Here is a 20,064-nt window from a genome sequence, read left to right as displayed (position 1 = left end):
TAATTTTTACCAATTAAAACCTAACCAACAACAAGTCACTCAGTTCATATTTATTATTTTAGGTCCAGTATTCATGGACCCAGAAAGAAGCAGCCCTCATGGCAAGGTCCTCCATGCCTCAATTCATTATATCAAATGCTCATTGCGCCTTTCGAAGATCTGCTACCGACTTCCTGTAACAACAATCATGGTAAGTTAGGTACATAAATAATTTTCAACAGAATATTATAGCATTGAAATGTATATCTATATCATAGACAAACGAACTGCTGGGTCAACCGATTTTAAGTTATCAGCCCACGAACATTCGCAGCAAAGCGACCATCAGTGTAGTACTGTCTTTTTACGGGATGTTTTGTTAAGTTGTGACAGCGCATATCATATGATCAAGCTGGTCAAACAACCCCGGTCGGTAACTGGATGAGTGACTGATCTCTGTACAAAATTTCGTTAAAATTCGTTAATTAAATGTGAAGAGAGTGAAATGTGACAGACACTGTCATGCATTTAGGCATTACATTTGGATGGGGTCACGATTCTCAGCAATAAGGAAATACGATGCGCAGAGATAGATTATCCGTCCCTTGAATGTACCTACCCTTATTCTTTGCAGCGTCACACGGTCGTCGCGGATGCGGCGGTAGACGAGACATAGCACTGGTGGTGGAAGGGGCTCTGTACGCGTGTCCTTGGGGAGCGTTGCGTGGTACCACCGACACAGAACCTCTGTGCGAGCGATTCGCGCTTCTTGTCGCGCCAGCACTACGCCCTCTCAGGCACACGCGCCATGTGAGGACTAAACAAACGCATCCTGAACACGGTAAGTTTAAACATGGTTGGTTCTGGTGAGAGACTAAGGAATCTCGCACACTAGTAGTCCAAGTCCTCAAATTAAGTACACATCTCTCTCATGTTCCATGTCACTTCGCCTTAAGCATCTATCCCTTTTTATTGCGCAGTACAGTAAAAAAACAGTCACAGGGAATTAAGTATTATTTGTTTGACATGAATACAGATGGTGCAAATGCTAACAATACAGAAGCGGGCATGCGATGTCTCGTGGTGGGTGTGCGGTGGGGAGCGGCGCAAGCGCTGCTCAAGGAGGCCGAACTCGTGGCTGACATGCTGCGAGTTACACCGCTGACCGACTACCAGGTGAACTTCTGAATATGATTACTAAAGTACTTTCAGTAGGTAAACAAGAAGAAAAAGAGTTTATCATTCAATTATCTAATCAAACGCTGATATAATCAAATTTTTTTCGACTTTCGCCTACTTTAGTCACTCCTAGAACGCCCTGAAAATTTTCAGACAAGCAAAGAAGGTTACGACGCGATAAAAAAAAACAGATCAACAAATTCACGCAATCATGATATATGTTGATATCAGTGTAGTCCAATGATCATAATATATTGGATGGCAGAATTAAGTAGGACGCTTTTTTCGCTCTACCTTAATATTTCAATTATACAAAAAAATATTAACATGGTAAATGAACCTTTTTCTAGGCATCGAAAGAAACAGTTTTAGCACAACTTCCACAAGCAGAATGCATCCACTTTGCCACTCACATCTGCTGGAAGACTCCTGGCATCGTGCTCAGCCCCGGAGAAGTGGTAAGTTGATCACAATCTCCTCATCTCAATCCTTTTCTCTAAGAATATTTTCTTATTGATTTTAAATAAATAACTGTCCCGTACAGGTTGACTCTCAAGCTAAACGGCTGCTGAATACAAGCGTTGGTAGTGGAGTCGTTGATACATCTACTGAAAACGAAGAAGAAAGTAAGTTTTTATGTTATTTGGTTTTTAATATTCGAACCCGATCCCATAGTAGTGTTAGAACGTCCAGAATCACATTTTGAATATGTAAAATAAACAGTAAGTAAGAAATATTGACTAAGTAGCAGCAATTAATGTATTTGTTTAACATTTACTAGATGCTGAGCTTCCTCCAAGTAACGAAGAATTGCCACCCGCCTCTGAGTTTATGTTGACGGCAGCAGAAATTATGAATTTGAAAATCACTGCTAGACTGGTAAGTTCCATTGAGAATCTACTCAATTTGATAAAGGGTTTTTAACGACCTAGATACATAGGCTGCACTAAAAGTATCGGGAATGGAATATTTCCACTGTCCCTGTCATATTAAAATCTTTTTAATTGAAAACTCCTTGGTTTTAAAAATCGAATACCATTTATTTATTTAAAAAAAGATTCTCGGTCTTTTCACAATGTCTTGTCAAACTTGTTTAGTCGTTAAGAAAATGGAATTGACTCGAGAAAATTCTAGAGCGATGATTTATTATGACTTTCGAAGTGGTTTAACACAAAAATAGTGTGTTGACCGGATGATTTCTGCATTTGGTGATGAAGCCCCATCTAAAACCACAATTTATCGCTGGTTTGCTGAATTTCAACGTGGACGTGTCAAGCTCAGTGATGATCCCCGTCAAGGTCGTCCAAAAACTGCAGTCACCCAAGAAAACGTTGATGCTGCTCGTAAGCTGATTGAGGAAGATCGACATGTGACATACCGCGAAATTCAGGCAACTTTAGACATTGGCATGAGTCAAATACAAATATTCTTGCATGAACAATTAGGTGTAAAAAAGTTGTTTTCCCGATGGATACCGCATTTGCTCTGTGAAGAGCAAAAAACGGCTCGCGTTACTTGGTGCGTCAGAACTCTCGAAAGATTCCACGCAGGATCCTCAAATGCTGTATACAACATCGTATCAGGTGACGAATCCTGGATATACACGTACGAACCCGATACAAAAAACCAGTCACGAGTTTGGGTGTTCGAAAATGAGTTAAAGCCAACAAAAATTGTTCGTTCACGAAGTGTTGCCAAAAAAATGGTGGCCACGTTTGTCTCCAAAACCGGTCATGTTGCGACTATTCCTCTTGAGGGACAAAGAACGGTTAATGCAGAATGGTATGCTAGCATTTGTTTGCCACAGGTCGTTTCTGAACTTCGTAAAGAGAACTGCAACCGCCGCATCATCCTCCATCACGACAATGCGAGTTCTCACACCGCGCACAGAACAAAAGAGTTTTTAGAGCAAGAAAACATAGAATTATTAGACCATCCGCCGTACAGCCCCGACCTAAGCCCTAATAATTTCTGTACTATCCCTAAAATAAAGAATACATTGCGTGGTCAGAGATTTTCATCACCTGAAGAAGCTGTGGACGCCTACAAAACGGCCATTTTGAAGACCCCCAACTTCCGAATGGAATGGTTGCTTCAATGATTGGTTCCATCGTATGGAAAAATGTGTCAAATTTCGCGGAGAATACTTCGAAAAGCAATAAATACATTTTTAAATAGTAATGTTGTGTCACTTCCTTGATTCCCGAAATTTTCAGTGCCGCCCTCGTATCCCTTGGATTCCGCACCAGCATCGGATCAGATCAAAGAAAAATTTCAGACAACTGTACAAAACCGATAACGAATGCTCAGCTTCCTCTGGCACGTCTCTAGGAATAAGTGCTAGAAGGAAATTTTGGTGGTACGAGACCAAATGGGTGGAAAAAGTTTATCTATTAGATAAACTGATTAATAACTTAAAGCGCTGACAAACACAATTGTGATATAATGCATCTGCAATATTACCAACCACCCGAATCGGAGGTAGTTGACGTCATTTATCTACGACAAGAGAGTCTATGGACTTCCGCAAAATAACGCCTGCTTCTATACTACAACTAAATATTGTCTTTCATTTACAGGTGGTCATTTCATGTGCATCCTCAAGTGCAGCGTTCCAAGATTCAGATGATCCAGAATCAGTAACGGTAGCCGGTGAAGGAGTGTCCCGATTGTGCAGAGCTTTCTTAGCTGCCGGAGCTCAAGCTATATTAGTCACTCTATGGCCTTCTCCTCAAGACACTGCCACAAAGATTTTATATAGGGCTTTGTACTCTGCCCTTTTGCAAGGAAGCAGGGTGGCCAAGTAAGCAAGCTTTTAATTAAAATCATTGTAGAACAAAACAAAATTTAAATATTGATAAAATGCAGCACTCATATTATTATCTAAGAATCTGCTCTGAGTTGAGTAGAATAAAGTTAAGGAGTTGGAATCTGCAGTATTGTTACAAACTTAATACCTGATCGCCACAATATGGTCTATTCATAATCAAAATCCTTACTAAACTAAGCCTCAATAGCTCAACAGTTATAGGAGCGGACTGAAATCTTAAAGGTCGGCGATTCAAATCCCGCAACCGTTGCACTATTGTCGTAACCCACTCCTAGCACAAGCTTTACGCTTAGTTGGAGGGGAAAGGGGAATGTTAGTCATGATTAAAATGGCTAATATTCTTTAAAAAAAAAACATGGTCTAAGTGGATACCAAAGCATCATTAGGTTGAAGAGACCTGAATACTAGTAACAGATTTTATACCTGGCAGTTACAATTTCTAGTTACATTTAGCAAAACACTGGGGTAGTAGTATATTAAAATCAGCTTATCTCAATTTGCTATGTTGTTTTAGAGCCCTCGGAGATGCCATGCAGACAGTTCGACACACAAAACATTTCTCACATCCTGCTCACTGGGCCGGTCTAGCGCTATTGGGAGCTAACGTACGCCTGAGCAACAAAGTGGCTCTTATGGGCCAAGCGCTTTGCGAATTGCTCGCCGCTCCAGACAAATGCAGGTAATAATCTTACCTTGGGTTTTCTCTAAAAATCACTTTATTTATTCTTTCAAAGGTTTTCCAAACGGAACCGCATACTAAAAAAAAAATCCTCTATCAGGGATGCATTACGAGTTTGTTTACACTTGGTGGAGAAGTCTCTTCAACGGATAGTAAGAGGACAGAAGAATGCAATGTATACAACACAGAAGAGCATCGAGAACAAAGCTGGGACTACCACGGGATGGCGAGAACTTCTGATGAGTGTCGGATTTAGGTAAGTAAACTATAGTATATTGGACGGATTGGCCAGATTTTACTGAGCCAGATTAAGACGCATTGGATTTGATGGGGGCGGATTTAATAAAACTGGAGTATTATAAATTTAATAAACTTTTTTAGATTTGAACCAGCAGCGAACGGGATACCTTCAAGTGTGTTTTTCCCCCAAAGCGATCCCGAAGAAAGATTAACACAGTGTTCTGCCAGTCTTCAAGCTCTCTTGGGTAAGAATTGTTTCATATTTTTTCATTTTCATTTTTTAAATTACTAGCTATAAGTACGTATTTTTGTAAGCATTCTAGTGTGACTATGGGAGTGAAAAATTCTTTCTTTTTACTATTATTTTTCTTTAGGATTGACTCCAACGACCCTGCAAGCACTTTCCAAACTTATATCGAACGGAAGTGATGTAGCAGACGACATCATCGGCGTGATTCGGTCTGTCATATCACAGTTCTCCACGAAGACTTCTGAGAGCGACACCATCGAGGTTGCTGTGAATGTCAGGTTTGTATTACAAATTTGTTTATGATTTTTTTTTACAAAATATGCTAGATTTCTTGTAGATACCTAAATTATGGAAAATATATTTATTGTAAATTATGTACAGGCTATGGCGAGTTAATGGTTGTCACGAACTTTTGGCTTCCCTCGGCTTTGACTTGGCTGAAGTGGGCCAAGATGAAGTTACTCTTCGGACGGGAAAAGTGGCTAACAGGCGCCACATCCAATTTGTGCTGCAGGCTTTGCTTGCTCTCTTTGGTAAGACATTATTTAAAGTCTTTTACATTTCCTCAGTCAAAGATGTATAAATTCTTATTGTCAATCATCTATCTACAGATACACAGGAGGCTCCGCGTAGTCTTAGCTTAGAGTCCAGCTCAAGCGTTGAATCGTTGGCGTCTATAGATGATGGCGACTTGGAACCGCATTCCGATGGCGAACCACCACCGAGGCAGCACAGACGTGAGTTCTAACATTGAATAGGTATGATGTATTTAAAGTACGTTTGACTGATAATAAAAAATCTTATTCTTTCTTTGACAGAGGAAAGTGTCTCAGCGGTACCGCCACCGCCATTACCATTAGGATCTTGTGGAGGTGCCTTCACCATGTACGTACGCGGCACAACTTCCGCAACTGAAGTTGGTCGAGGTGAACCTGATGGCAGAACAGCCCCGCCTCCAGCACCCCCACCACCCAGATATAGGGGTGAAAGTGACGCCGCCTTCACCCCATCACCGCCCGCGGCACCACCGCCAAACGCCTCAGCCCCTCAGAGAGACGTATCTTTAGCTTTATCTCACCAAACCAAAATCAGGACTCTTTATACAAGACGACCTCCTTCGACAGATGACTCCGATTGGGAAAGTTCTGGCCACGACACAGTATTACGTAGACGCCCTGAACATCCTCATCAAAGATATTTAGATGCATTTTACGATTTAGCATCGGCGCAAGTTCGGCGACCCGAAGAGGAAAAATCAGATCAAACGTTGAATCAACCATCGACATCAAAGAGAGCCCCGAGACCTAAAATGGGAACGAACAGTCGCGATTCCATGGCTCAAGTGAGGCATATGAGTGGAGAATTAACTCCTACCATATCGGAAGTTTATCACGAACGGAATATAGGATTAGGTTTAGCCCCACCACTAGCAGAATTGCTTTTGTCTGAAGATTCAAAGACTGAAATGAGAGCAGCTAGTTCCAGTGAAAATTTACTTCTGCAGAACTTAGAAAAGTTGGGTCTTCTCGGAGAGTCCAGCGAATCTGAAGAAAGATGGTGCAGTGGGAATGCTTCTCGACCTTGGTTATCAGCACCACCCTTAGAGACTGACATTCAAAGTTCAGATTTGACAACCGCTGAAATAATAGAACGCAAAACCAAATTCAAGAAAGACATCGAACCTAAAAGAAAAGAAGAAAACGTTTATGAATTAAAACCAAAGGATGACGCAGCGGGACCGAGTGGGATAGAAAAGCGATCTGTATCTCCATTCTCGGAACTTTCGAGAAGGGATGAAGGCGATGGCAGAAGTATTGCGGATTCGCATTCATCTTATAAAGCACTTGTTTTAAATCCTAGAGCGCCATATTTGCCTGAGGAAGGAGAATCGGCTATCAATGCAAGTAAAGACGGGGGCAAAACACACCCTAGAATGAGACGACCTCCTGTGCCCAGAGGTAGACCAACATACACAACGCTCGATTTTCCACCGAATAAGTTATAACGCCGTGAACGAAATCGTTAAAATAATTGAATTAAGTGTAAAAGTAGAAGTACAATAATAATTATAATTATTGGAATAGAAGTAGGCGGCTATGATTTCATAAGTTTATTGTAAATGAATTTGTAAAAAATGTGTTAAAATAATCTTTATGAACTTAATGTTACACTTAACTTGTAAGATTTAGATTTAAAAATTATTTTTTCGATTATAATTAATTATTTATTTTAAATCTATTTCTAGTTACATAGAAAGTACCTACACTCTACAGTGCCTTGTGCATAACTAATTGAGGTTAAGTATAAAAGTATTTTATGTCTTGCCATCGTTTTTTTTTTGTAAAAATATATTTCAAGTGAAATACAATACTCGCACAAATCAATACTAGTATCTTATTTTACTTCCCAGATAAAACCAGTAAATTTACTTTCAAGTGTATTACGTAATAAAAATTCCTTAAGTTCCGATGACCTTGTTTATAATAAATGTGTCATGTCGAAATAACTAAAACTTAAGAGCCTTCAAAAGTCTTTAATCTCTCGTAATAAAAATTAAAACATTTTTTTAAATGTTTTAACCGATAATTTAAATGCAAAACTTATTATTTATTAATATTTGCAAGTTCGTTTATACATCCTTATCTTTGGCTCTGATTGGAAATCTTACTAGAAAGCAATTTATTAGTTAATCCAACAAACTTAGTCTAAAAAACTTAAAATTTGCAAAAAAGAACAATAGCTTTAACTCCCAAACATACCCAGTATCCGCTTTACCAACTACTTACTGGTAAAGTTCCGTTTGATTAAAAGCCAATGACAAATCCATTACTTAGGCAATTATCTCCACGGTTTCTGTGAGTTAAGTGACTGTAAATTATACATGATAAAAAATATCAACAAGTTCAATGCACGTCCGCATTTTACCCTAAGTAGATACTTAATTTTTTTTACACATGTTTAAATAGCGAACAAAAGGATCATTTATAATTAAATATTTACAAGGAACCAAAAGCTTTATTTGCTATAATCCGCCAAACCAAACAAATCTGTATGGTGCAACATGCAGCATGCGAAATGCACCGCCCGCCCTCGCACTGATAAATATGCAGGAAAAGCCAGCCACCAAGCAAGCCATACGCACCACCACCACGCAGCACCACACAAATCCCACAACCACTCGACGCACGTTTCGCCCCGACACCGGAGCATCTTCAGTAGATGTAACCTTACATTGCCTAATTGCAAAGGTTTGGCGGATTATAACGAATCAAGCTTTTGGTTCCTTGTATCTATATCATGGACTTCCGTAAAATAACGCCTGCTTCTAAACTATAATTAAATATTTTCCGACTATCTGCAATATCAAAACAAATACCTAATCCCACTTTAATCTTTCAATCACGACACCAACAGAATACCTACCTACCGTTGGCAGTGGACACCCTTCGCGTAGGAACCCTTATAAAGATATAATATTAATTATTGTTATTAATATTTTCTTTCAACCACTAGTTAGTAGGCTTGCCTATTTTAAAGTTCCTATAAAGATATAAATCAACGTACCTAGTTCTAATAATATGGAAAAAAGTCGCTACTATATGGATATTCCTATCCCTTTTATTGAGCTACGGAAATGAAGACATTTATCGGGCTATTATTACAGTTATAATTGCAATATTATGCAAATAAATAGATAAATATGTAAATGTTTAAATGCGTATGACGCGTTGCTATTGACGAACTACGAAATTCCTGCACATTAAGAAATTTTAGGTAACGAGCGGAACGGCAAATAATGTAGCATATTTTATAGTAAAAAAATGGTTGACCTTGAAAAATATGGGGGTGTTTCAGTAACACCTATTGCTTAGCCCAGTGGTTTAAACGTCCGCCTTTCTATTCGAGAGGTCGGAGGTTCGACCCCAGGCACGCACCTCCAACTTTGCGGAGTTATATTGTGCATTTTAAGCAGTTAAACACTTGCTTTAACGGTGAAGGAAAACAACGTGAGGAAACAAAAGAAAGCATGCCTGAAAATTCTCCATAATGTTCCCAAAGGTGTTTGATAGCTGCTAATCCGCACTTGGCCAGCAGCGTGGTAGATTATGTTCAAACTCTTCGCATTCAGAGAGTATCTATTGAATGCAACTTTTGATTCTCATAAGTTGAAATGATTTAAATATTTTAACTAAGTACCTACCTACGTTTATATGCTTTTTGATTTTTTTGGTAAGTAATTCTAAAAACGCTATAAAATAGAAAAATGATCGGAAGCATTTTACCTATTTCATACTTCTTGAAAAAAAATCCAAAGTTTGGTACCTACTTACTCCAAAAATCTAAATTTTGCATTATCACCATTTCTATTCTTGTTAAATAAACTAATCCTTCTCAGATTTGTGCTAAAAATCAGTTTCGTTAAGTGCCTTAGAACCTTACAAAACATAGCCTACCTATTCAGAAACATACTTCTTTTGATACCTACTCATAAAAACGCTATAGTAGATAGGTACCTATTTGTTTTTGTGGCCAAGAACTACTTATTTTTCAATATCTATTCAGTTCACAATAACAATCATTTTGTCTGCAGTCCAGATGCTATTGACCTGTATTAGATTATGATCACATATTTTGTCGTTTCAATTGCAATCCTCGTAATCATATTGGATTGAATTTTAAGTGTTCCTATTAAGATTGCGAATTATAGCAAATGGGTTGAATGATTGGAAGTGCATCAAAAATTATTATTCGGGCTTTGGTCACAGAATATATAATAGTACCTGAGCTTTGATTAAATAATAAAATTAAGATATAAGAACCTACGTAAAAATAGGTACAACACGATGACTTGAGTATTAAACGGCAACAACCATTATTATCCACAATCCAATTCAATACTTCAGCCCGTACGCGTCCACTGCTAAGCGAAGCCTTTTTTAAGAGCGCGACACCAAACACGGTTCTTCGCCTTCCTCATCCACTCGCTTCCAGCCACCTTCACCATGTCGTTGGTCCAGCAGGCTCCAGCTTAATGGAACATGATTCCTAGCAAACTCTACCTCGCGGTGACCGCGATCGCTACCATTATAATCAGAAATAGCAGGACTGCTTGAAACTGGAGGCCTTTGTCTGTTGGCGCTGCTCATCAAAAGTAGTGCCCATACTGACCACGCTTGGCAAGCACGTTGGTCAGCGCAAGGCTAGGCTTCTTAGCACCAGTGACGCTGCTGCTCGTCTCTGGTCTGTGCTATTTAGAGCTTAGCAATTAAGAAGGGTTATTCGGTCATCTTATCCTCAATCTCAGGGGGCACCGCGGTAGGTGAGATAGTTGGGGCGTTGATGTATTGGTGCACGCCCTGGAGGGGAGCTCCATTTGCGTCCATCGTGTTTATTTATTTAAAAGCTTGAACACTAATAAAGGAATACCAGTCAACCGGCTAGGAGCAGCCAGCTGGGCCGCAGGAGCCAGGCATTGTTACCTACTGGTAAATCGATGGCTATAAACTCTCGCGCCGTTCTGACAAATCGTGGAATAAAATCTAAGAGCATATTGTTTCCTAAGTCTCATTCGTCAAAATAACGGCCAACCGTGATACAAAAGCGTGCAAAACGCCACACCGCCAAACCCATAACCATGACAAAGTTACCAATTTTATTAGGAATCTATTAAGATACTAAGATTAAGTAGGTATAATACCTTCCCAGGTGAGGTTTTGTAATTTTAAGTACTCGTACAAAATGAACAATCGTAAACCTTTAAAAGAATTTCGTTAAGTAGGTAGGTAGGTATATCATAGTAAGTAGGTATACAATACTTTACATAAAAATATAAATAATACCATATTTAATAAATAAATTACTGAAACTACTCCCCAGATTTGTACAGATTTTTTTGTCGTATGTCTAATTTAAAATGGTAATTTTGTGTTATCATAGGTGTTAGGTATATATATTTCTGCCGACTTTTATCGATCCTAGGCGTAACATCAAAGAAACAATATTATCTTACTGCATCGTAACATGCTAGACGCTAGTCATAGTGTTAACCTAATCGATCAGATACTAAAATAGAATCAGTCAAGCTTTAAGCGGTAAATCTTTACAATTACCGTAATATTGTAGACTAGCTGATGCCCGCAGCTTCGCCAGCGTGGATTGGTCAGATCCCCTGCAGCATCAGGATTGAGGAGTTGGACTCCAAATTTTTTATGAAACAATGTCGCAAAGTTCCTCTATCGATTAAAAAAGAAATGACGCAAATCGGTTCAGAAATCTCGGAGATTTCGGTGTACATAGGTAGAAAAACACAACTCCCTTTTTGAAAGTCGGTTAAAAAAGTGGCCTATGTTACTCCCTGGTCAATTCTCTACTTGTCTGTGAAAATCCCGTCAAAATCGGTTCAGCCGTTCCCAAGATTAGCCTTTTCAAACAGACAGACAGACAGACAAAAATTTTAAAAACGTGTGATTCAGTTATAGTATCGTTCAAATAACCATATGTCCTTAATATACGGCAGTTATTTCGAAATTACAGACAGACACTCCAATTTTATTTATTAGTATGTATAGAATAGATCAAAGGCGCAACTTGGTGCACTATAAACTAGCCCTGCAGAAAAGCCAGCGGCGGAACTAGCAAAATGTTGCTTTGCTTGTGTAAATTACCTATAAAGATATAATTATATGCTTTTCGGAGATAATCTCTAAATTACATGGCTTGTGGTACCAAGTATTTTAATTAATACTAACAGGTGCCCGTGATTTTGGCCGCCATAAAGAAGGCTATAGAGTTGTCCGTACAATCTCTTTGTTATCAGCTTCGTCTTAATGTCCCAATCCCAACTCCCAGCAGTAGGTACTCACACCGTGCGGCGATAGCGACCTCCAAGGGCATATAGACCGAGTTGAATAGAGCCAAGTTTTCATTAATATATCTTAAACTTAAAACCAAACCCGGAGACGACTCAGAGGATGCTTATCGCGCCAAGGCCGATACTTTCTCCCCAAATAAAAAAGTGGAGTAGGAGTTTATGTCAAAGTAAATAATTAATAGTGGTGATAGCCTGTAAGACCTTTGCCTCAATTCGAGCGATCCTGAAATCGATCCCGGGTACGTACGTACCTCAAACTTTTTTGCGCGTTGGATGCAGTCAAATAGGTATCACAGGTAAATATGTTTTGAAGGTGAAGGAAAACATCGTGAAGAAAGTTGCATGCCTAAAAGGTCTCCATAATATGAGTATGAAGTTTAGTAATCTGCACTTGGCCAGCGTGGCCTATGCCAATCCTTTTCATTCTAGGAGAATACCCTTGCTCAGCAGTTGGCCGGTGCGACGATGGGTTGAGACGATGAAATTAGGCAGGAGCACCTCGGCTCAACTCCTCTCTGCCGGTGTGTGTGTTGTGCCTATAAAGAGGAAGGGAGCTGTATGATGGCGTCCATACTTCGTACGTCGGAACTGCACAGCTGCTATCGCCAGTGTGATAAGATCCAAGTGTTACAACTAACCAATCTTCAACAAGCTTTCAATTTGACTTTTTACTGCACCTACAGCACATCTTGTATTGTAGCTAACATTGAGCCTTACTCGGTAGTAAGACTCAAGGTACTTTTCTCATTTCGCATTTTGTCTCTTGTTTTGCTTATGATTGATGCTTACAAGTCTGTTGGCGCATTTTTTTTATTGCGTAGATATGTAGGCAAAGCAAACAACTGAAGCAAATTTTAAAACTGTGATATCAGAATCCAGTTAACGGTGTATAATTTCCTGTCTCTTGTTGAAAATAAATTATAGGTCTATGCGGTAAGCTAGTGTTGGTTTGTGTTTTGAATTCGTAGCTACCTCCTTATGTAATTGGTTCATGATGCGAAGCAAACAACCTTAACATAGTAATACCATTAGTCACTAAACCGTTACTTACCATGGTAGGTATGCCAAGATTGCTATGTCTTACTATCTTCTGCTTAATTTAAATAATCCCTATCATCTATGATATCGTAATCGAACCAAACTATCAACGAGAACATGTAAAAAATAAAACTAATCGAACTGTTACCGTGTAATTCTCACGGATTTTTCTTTCTTGGAAAACTTGCCAGTTAAATAATCAATTTAAAGCGGATCGCTCACAATACCAAGAGACGCGGCGTAGCTGCAGCTCGGGCTCCTCCAAATGTAACGCTTTTGAAAGAACAACGCTAAACAAAATACAGACACAAGTAACTTAAAGAAAACTAATATAGGTCACAACCATTTCTTCAAAAAATAAATACGGTGAGCGCATCAGCGCCTACCTTGCCTAATAAATAGTTTAGATAGTATATTTAGAAGAGTACTTACTAGAGCGACGAGCTTACGAGAACTTTTTTTTTTAAAAGCACTTCGGTTGCTTTGTTCGTATACTGTCTTTCCGCCAAAACTGATAACTGATTTTTTGGGTACTTCCACTTCTCCGATTGAATTGCTCTTAGTGATTTACTTAGAATTAGTGTAAAACTGCTTATCCAATAAGCGTTTAATTAATTGAGCTAGGTACCATATCAAATACAGTCACACATATTGTATACACATATTGTCTTTAAGTTTCATTTTCTTCTCTAAAAATTCTCAAGTTTATCTCTACTAAGTAGATAAATAGGCTCCACCGCGTCAACATCAATACTAGGGATTGCAATGCTGGATCCGCAATCCAGCAATCCAGCTGGATCCAGCACGTTTTTAGGGCTTGCTGGATCCAGCATCTGACGCTGGATCCAGCGGTGCGGATCCGCAATCAGCTAAAAATAAGTAACTAACTTTCTTTTTACGCAAAAACCATCGAATGTATTTCAGAAAAGTAAAAAAAAACTGTAACATGTAATTGATTGGCTTCTCAAACCTGAAATTATATTATAACTTCAACTTCTTTTTAGTGGGGATTAGGATATAAATGGGATCGGGTATGCAATTTTATATCGAAAATTAGAATCGAGACTGAGAAACTGAGTGGCCTACAAATTTAGCAAAATAGGTACTTAAATGAATAGCTATTTCAGATAAATGTTGCGTATAAAGCAAGCTATAACTTTAAAAGAAAGCACGGTACGTTTTTGGGTCAAACGTTTTCGTTCTGGAAATTATTTTGCCCTACAAAACAAACTCCGCGGACAGCCGGAGATCCTAGTTGACAATGAAGAATTAAAGTTAATGATCGAAGCGGATTCATCGCAAACCACGTCATAGTTAGTGGTACACTAACCACTTGTAAATGATAAAACGAGTTTAATTGACTAAAAGCAAATTGGTAAAGTGAAAAAGCTCGAGAAATGGGTAGGTACCGCATGAGTTGAGTAAAGCATAATAAACCAACAAACACGCTATGAGTGCTGCGTTTACATTACTCAAAACCATCGATTTTGGAGTGCCACCCCTACTCAAAACCGTCACATTATTGTGTTAACGTTAAACCACTGAGACTGGTCAATTGCTCTAGCCCACTGCTGCTTCAGCATAACGTTAGACCTCATATTTCACGACAGACGGTCGTTAAATTAAGGAGCTGTGGTTAAAAACACCCACCGTACTCCTCGAACCTTGCTTCAAACAACACTTTCTCCGCAATTTAGACAATTTCTTGCAAGGACCAAAATTCTATTTTTTCAGGATTCAGTCCAAAGATGCTATTGTCTTCAAAGATTTTATTGATTCTCGCTCTCACAATTTTTTCAGCAATGGAATCCCTACCTATAAAATGGCAAAAGTGTAAAGATAATAATGAATATTAGCATACTTCGATTGATTAAATACATACCTAATTTCATTCATAAAAAAGTTTTTAAAAGTTCATATAAAACGCTTTTTTATAGATAAAAAGCTCATATTATAACTACAAATAAATATAAGAAGTTAGTTATTAAAGTTTCTACAGTAAAAACATAAAAAAATATTGCATTTCTTTGAAAAATCTATAAATGCTGGATCCGCGCTGGATCCAGCTGGATTTGCTTCGATCCAGCAAAAATCCAGCTGGATTGAAAATGCCGCTGGATTGCAATCCCTAATCAATACCTAGTTAACTTTTTCAAACCTTGAAAAAAAGTTCGAAGATCGGTTACGTATAGAGAGTCTATTTTTATTTTGAGAGAAAGTTATGTTTTTAACTGACTTCTTTATAAAAACAACATTTCTATCAAACGACTTGCTGCGACTTATAGTTTCAGTTGGTTGGTTTAAGATTTTTTGTATCTAGTTACGAGTGCAAAAAAAGTACTTTTTCGCTGACTTTACCTAGTTACCCTTGCCGTAGATCCGTACTCTGTATGAAGAGTAGGTAAATATATACCGATAATTACAAAATTCAGGTTTTAAACAACCACTATTTAGTACACATAGGTACCTATCCAAATTAAGTAGGTACTTAGGTAAGTACTTTTTACAAGATCTGATAAATATAATTTTATGAGAATTTTTCATTCCAGACCTACCTACTCAGGCGTTCACCCATAATCCGAAAAAAAATGTATGTACCTACTCGTACCTAAGGAAGTTATATGAATTTCTCATTTGCTGTGAATAAGTAAGTTGTCTATAAAATATATAATTTGTTGCTTCGGAATGTGGAAATATTGCCTAGGTACAGAAATATGAGCAATGCGTGATATACCTACTGTCAATCTGTCCAATGAATTTGGGCTTGCCTGTGCATATAAATGGTGCGATGGTGTCACAATGCAAATTCTTAAATATATTGCCAATTACCTTAAGAAGAGTTTATTCGTAGCGTGCTCCAAACAAACGTAGTTTGGTTCTCATTTGAATACTTAGAGTCTGTAAGAGTTTATATGAGCCCGTGTGATTTTAAAACTACGCATTTTTATAGAAATTGCGAAAACCACAGACACAGATGTTTATTTCTAGAACGTCTCTACAAAATTTTATTGAGTTTGATGAGAACCAAACCATGTTTGTAAGGAAACCGCTGGAGCGCGCTAGGAAAACTTTTCTTAAGTTAAGCTATAAGGTTCATTTCATGATGATTTCCTGCGTTCGATTGCTCGTTGCTGGATGGTTGTGATCCCTTCCATAATTCACATAAGGGTAGGGCCTTTATAGCATAATAATGCCAACCATCTCCCAGATCCTTCGACTCATAGGTTTAGTTATCTTTAGTGACAAAAATAATTAATCACTCGTCAGTAACAACCGGTGCCAACATATACCTATACTCCAATATACTCTCCAAGCAAGTCCAAGGCACAGATGAAAGGTGAAGGTCTAGTTCGAACTTTCAAAGTCTGTCACTCCTCCAGTTTCCGACTTGGCTCAACTTTATAATCATTAATATAATATGCATACTATAGTCGTAAAACTCGGCTCCACCACCCTCCCTTAACTGTGTAAAATATTAAAAATCTCCCCACCTATAGACACCTATAGAATACATCTACAGACTTAAAAATTGAATAGCAATCATAAAAGATCAATAATGACGAAATATTATCAAAATGAAAATCAGACAACTTATCAGTGGGTTAGCGAGGTTTTTATGCTCGAAGACTCAAGCGCATAAACTAGCACTTACCGCGCCCTTGAATACAAGCCCTGTATGCCTAAAGAGGTACAATGCCAACAAGAACGTAGACACTCAATATGCTATTTACAATTATCCAATAAACCGATACCGGTTCGGAATTGTGATGGGATGTTTAATTCATTCGCCAAAGATTCAATGTTTCATTTTATCGTTCAACTGCTCTATATGGAACATTATAAATTACTTTAATTAAAATACCTCAGAAAAATTCTGATCAGTTTTGGGCTCATCTTCGACTAATTTTGGCAGAAGATGTGCCTTGCGTTTCATTGCATTTTAATACTGCGGCTTTGTATGTGTTAAGCTGTAAGTAGTTTCTATATTATATCAAAAATGTACTGCAAAAAAATCACACTTTATTAAAATGCGATAGCAGCTGCAGCAATGATATTCTCTAAACACACAGTCTGTCCTTCAACACTAAATTTTTTTTAAACCATTTATTATAATTACTTTAAAAAATTAACGACGAATTATAATATTATCATCATTATTATCAACTGATAGACGTCCATCATGACGAAGGACGTCTATAAAACGACGTCCCTACAAAAGAACTATTATATGTGGACCCCACATAGGTCTTTTGTAAGGACTTCCAACGCCACGGTCTTGCATCGTCTGAATCTAGCGGTTACCGCTCCCAGATACTCGTTTCATCTACCTACTGGGGCCCTGGCGGCTCTCCTCACTCATGCGCTTTCTGGTGCGAGGTCGCCTTATAGCTAAGCCCTTTGGACCCCAACGCGTTTTTCGATCTATGTGCCCACCCATTGCCACTTCACCTACATAATTGAGTGAAAATTAGCTGTAATCCACATATTATACTGACTGGAGTAGAGCTTTCCCGAAATGAAAGTCAAGGTCTCTTTCGAATGGTACATTCGTCACTGAATGTCGTGATCTAGTATTAAAGTACGTGTAGAGTTTTGGGAATTCGATTTCATGGATCTAGAGTATTCTAGAGGTCAGACTACCTTTTTCTTGAGTCATTTTATAATTTCGTCGTGCATTTACCATTAAAGCTTCTGAGAAACCAACTCGATCTTCACAATCACTCTAGCCAATTTTTTTTCAACCAATTTTAGTTGTCAACCTTACTATAATAGTAGTATAAAGTATTTAAATAATGATACCGAATACCAATGAATAACATTGAGTTCCGTTTCCGCTCTCGATGCTGGAATCGCTTAGATTTGGTAGCACTTAATAGATTACTTTAAAAAGCTCTGACCTTTGCAATTGAATGTTAGATAGTACTTATGAGTTTACATATTTTAAAAACTATTAGCTTTTTCCACGGCTTCGGGCCGAATTCAGATTATTTTGTATCTGCGTGACTATTCGCTGTATTAACACTGATAATTTGAATGAATGCTTCCGAATAATCAATCAGTCCTGTGACGCATCATTACAATTTCATTAAGTAGGTATATAAAGCACACGCCAAACCTCTTATATTAATAAAATCTGCATCAATGTTACCAGGGCTAGAGTAAATTTGCAGTCGCAATTCGCAGAATTTGTAATAAATCAGTCTTAATCAAATAACATATATTAATATAAAAGCGTATGTAACGAATAACTGCCAATTAAATACAAATAAATTATATAAATAATCCAGTTGCACATGTAATTAAATAATTTCTTGATAAATGTAGTTCCCATACTTAAATCGCTTTAGGCGTTGTCCGCTGATCACGTATCTGAGGCACATGGGTAGATACAGTAGAGCCTCGATAATCCGTACTCTGAATAATCCGAACGCCGCTGTAATCCGAACTGCCGACTGCCCCTCTCTCTCCCTTACCGTGACCGCTGATCTTATATTTTGTTACGCAAGAGACTGACGAGTCTGGGAATGACGAGTCTTTTGTTGACAATACTTCAGCTTTAAACGTCAAGAAAATTCCTCATTCACAAGCTATATCAGCACTGAACACTTGTTTAGATTGGGCTGATGAAAATGACTTGTCTTTATCCGAAAAGATGATGCTGCGTAATTTGAGGGACAAAGCCTTTTTTTGGTCAACAAATAGAGCCCGCCAAACTAAAATTGATGACTTTATGAATAAGTAACCTATTTTGTGGTTTAAATATGTGTTTTATAGTACCTGAATAAATATTTTTTGTCAAAATATATTTGCATTTTTTTTAACATACTGTAATCCGAACGCTCCGTGAGTCCGAACAGGGGTTAATTTTTGGTAGTTCGGATTATCGAGGCTCTACTGTAGATATCTGAGGTATCAAGTTTAATATGACCTTGTTTTTTAAATTTTTACTTATGAATTTCACAGAATGATACCTTACCTAATGCCTAACAGAAAATATAATGTGAATAAAGTAGGTATCTTAAATTATATATTTATATTAAATTAAATAAAACATGCACGTGTTATTTAGGTAGAAGCAAAATACCGGAAGAATATAATATTTTTACTCATTTTATCCGTATTTCTTACTACCAAAAATGTATTTTATTGGAAATAGGACTTTAAATATTTATAACAGGAAAAGTGAATACATGCTATCATTAATTGCGGAACAATTTATTAATTTCAATCTGACACCTCTCAGCTCTATCGCTAGGCTATAGCGGGCTGTGTGTGTGACTGTGTGATTGTAGTTCGTAAATCGTAGGTATGTAAATCCTATACTGTTCAAAGATCTACGATTTATGAAATGTTTATTGACGAGTATATCATAGCTAATTAAAAATATACTAGAGCTTGATTTTATATTTTATATATTTATAACAGTATTCACAAATACTGTAAATACTTAAATATACCTCGTTCTCGTACCTCATTGAATGGCTAGGCTAATATGTTGACCAAAGTAACTGCCAGACCTCCGGTCACTCGTAGACTCCACAAGACGGGATTACAGGTCCTTTGAAAAAAGGATCTGGCATTCTCGCCCCACGAACCCATAGGAAAAGACCTTTGACTGCGGTAAACCTTACTTAGTATCAAAATTGAATATCAAATCAGGTTACAGATTTTTCATCGTTTTACAGAAACGATAAAAACATAACGCCTTAAGAAGTAAATACCGTACATGGTGAATAGGCTGCATTTACGATGAAACAAATTGTTATAGTTATTAGGGCAGATTAATAGATACACGATATATGGTTTAATTAATTTAATTTTCCTAATACAGACATCTCTGCAATATGTTAAGAAGTGCAGAAAATACATAAAGTATATATTATTTAATGACATTTAAGTTTACTCTGGCAATGGACTCAAATGGGCGGACAGCAAAACTGTAATAAATATCGGATGTTGTTTATTAAAAATTTAGCCTTTAATATACGTTCCGGCCG

At 37.8% G+C, this 20,064-nt stretch overlaps 1 protein-coding gene and 1 long non-coding RNA gene across 3 annotated transcripts in view; both read left to right on the top strand.

Moving 5' to 3' along the window:
• Positions 1 to 7,535, top strand: part of LOC123871359 (tetratricopeptide repeat protein 28) — an 81,980-nt gene extending 74,445 nt beyond the window's left edge. For both annotated transcript variants that reach the window (XM_045915122.1, XM_045915121.1), the window contains exons 29-42: positions 63 to 190; positions 614 to 820; positions 1,016 to 1,155; positions 1,509 to 1,616; positions 1,703 to 1,784; positions 1,940 to 2,037; positions 3,738 to 3,961; positions 4,503 to 4,667; positions 4,768 to 4,923; positions 5,049 to 5,152; positions 5,282 to 5,435; positions 5,539 to 5,690; positions 5,769 to 5,894; positions 5,976 to 7,535. In XM_045915122.1, the coding sequence (XP_045771078.1) occupies positions 63 to 190; positions 614 to 820; positions 1,016 to 1,155; positions 1,509 to 1,616; positions 1,703 to 1,784; positions 1,940 to 2,037; positions 3,738 to 3,961; positions 4,503 to 4,667; positions 4,768 to 4,923; positions 5,049 to 5,152; positions 5,282 to 5,435; positions 5,539 to 5,690; positions 5,769 to 5,894; positions 5,976 to 7,162 (3,031 nt within the window). In that variant the 3' untranslated portion in view covers positions 7,163 to 7,535. The remainder of the gene's footprint in view (positions 1 to 62; positions 191 to 613; positions 821 to 1,015; positions 1,156 to 1,508; positions 1,617 to 1,702; positions 1,785 to 1,939; positions 2,038 to 3,737; positions 3,962 to 4,502; positions 4,668 to 4,767; positions 4,924 to 5,048; positions 5,153 to 5,281; positions 5,436 to 5,538; positions 5,691 to 5,768; positions 5,895 to 5,975) is intronic.
• LOC123871404 overlaps positions 1 to 20,064 on the top strand; it is a 383,067-nt gene that overhangs the window by 108,689 nt on the left and 254,314 nt on the right. The gene's annotated exons all lie outside the window — the stretch shown is intronic.

This window comes from Maniola jurtina, chromosome 13 (assembly GCF_905333055.1).
Source record: "Maniola jurtina chromosome 13, ilManJurt1.1, whole genome shotgun sequence".
Taxonomy (NCBI): Eukaryota; Metazoa; Arthropoda; class Insecta; order Lepidoptera; family Nymphalidae; genus Maniola; species Maniola jurtina.
This window is presented reverse-complemented; position numbering and strand designations above follow the sequence as displayed.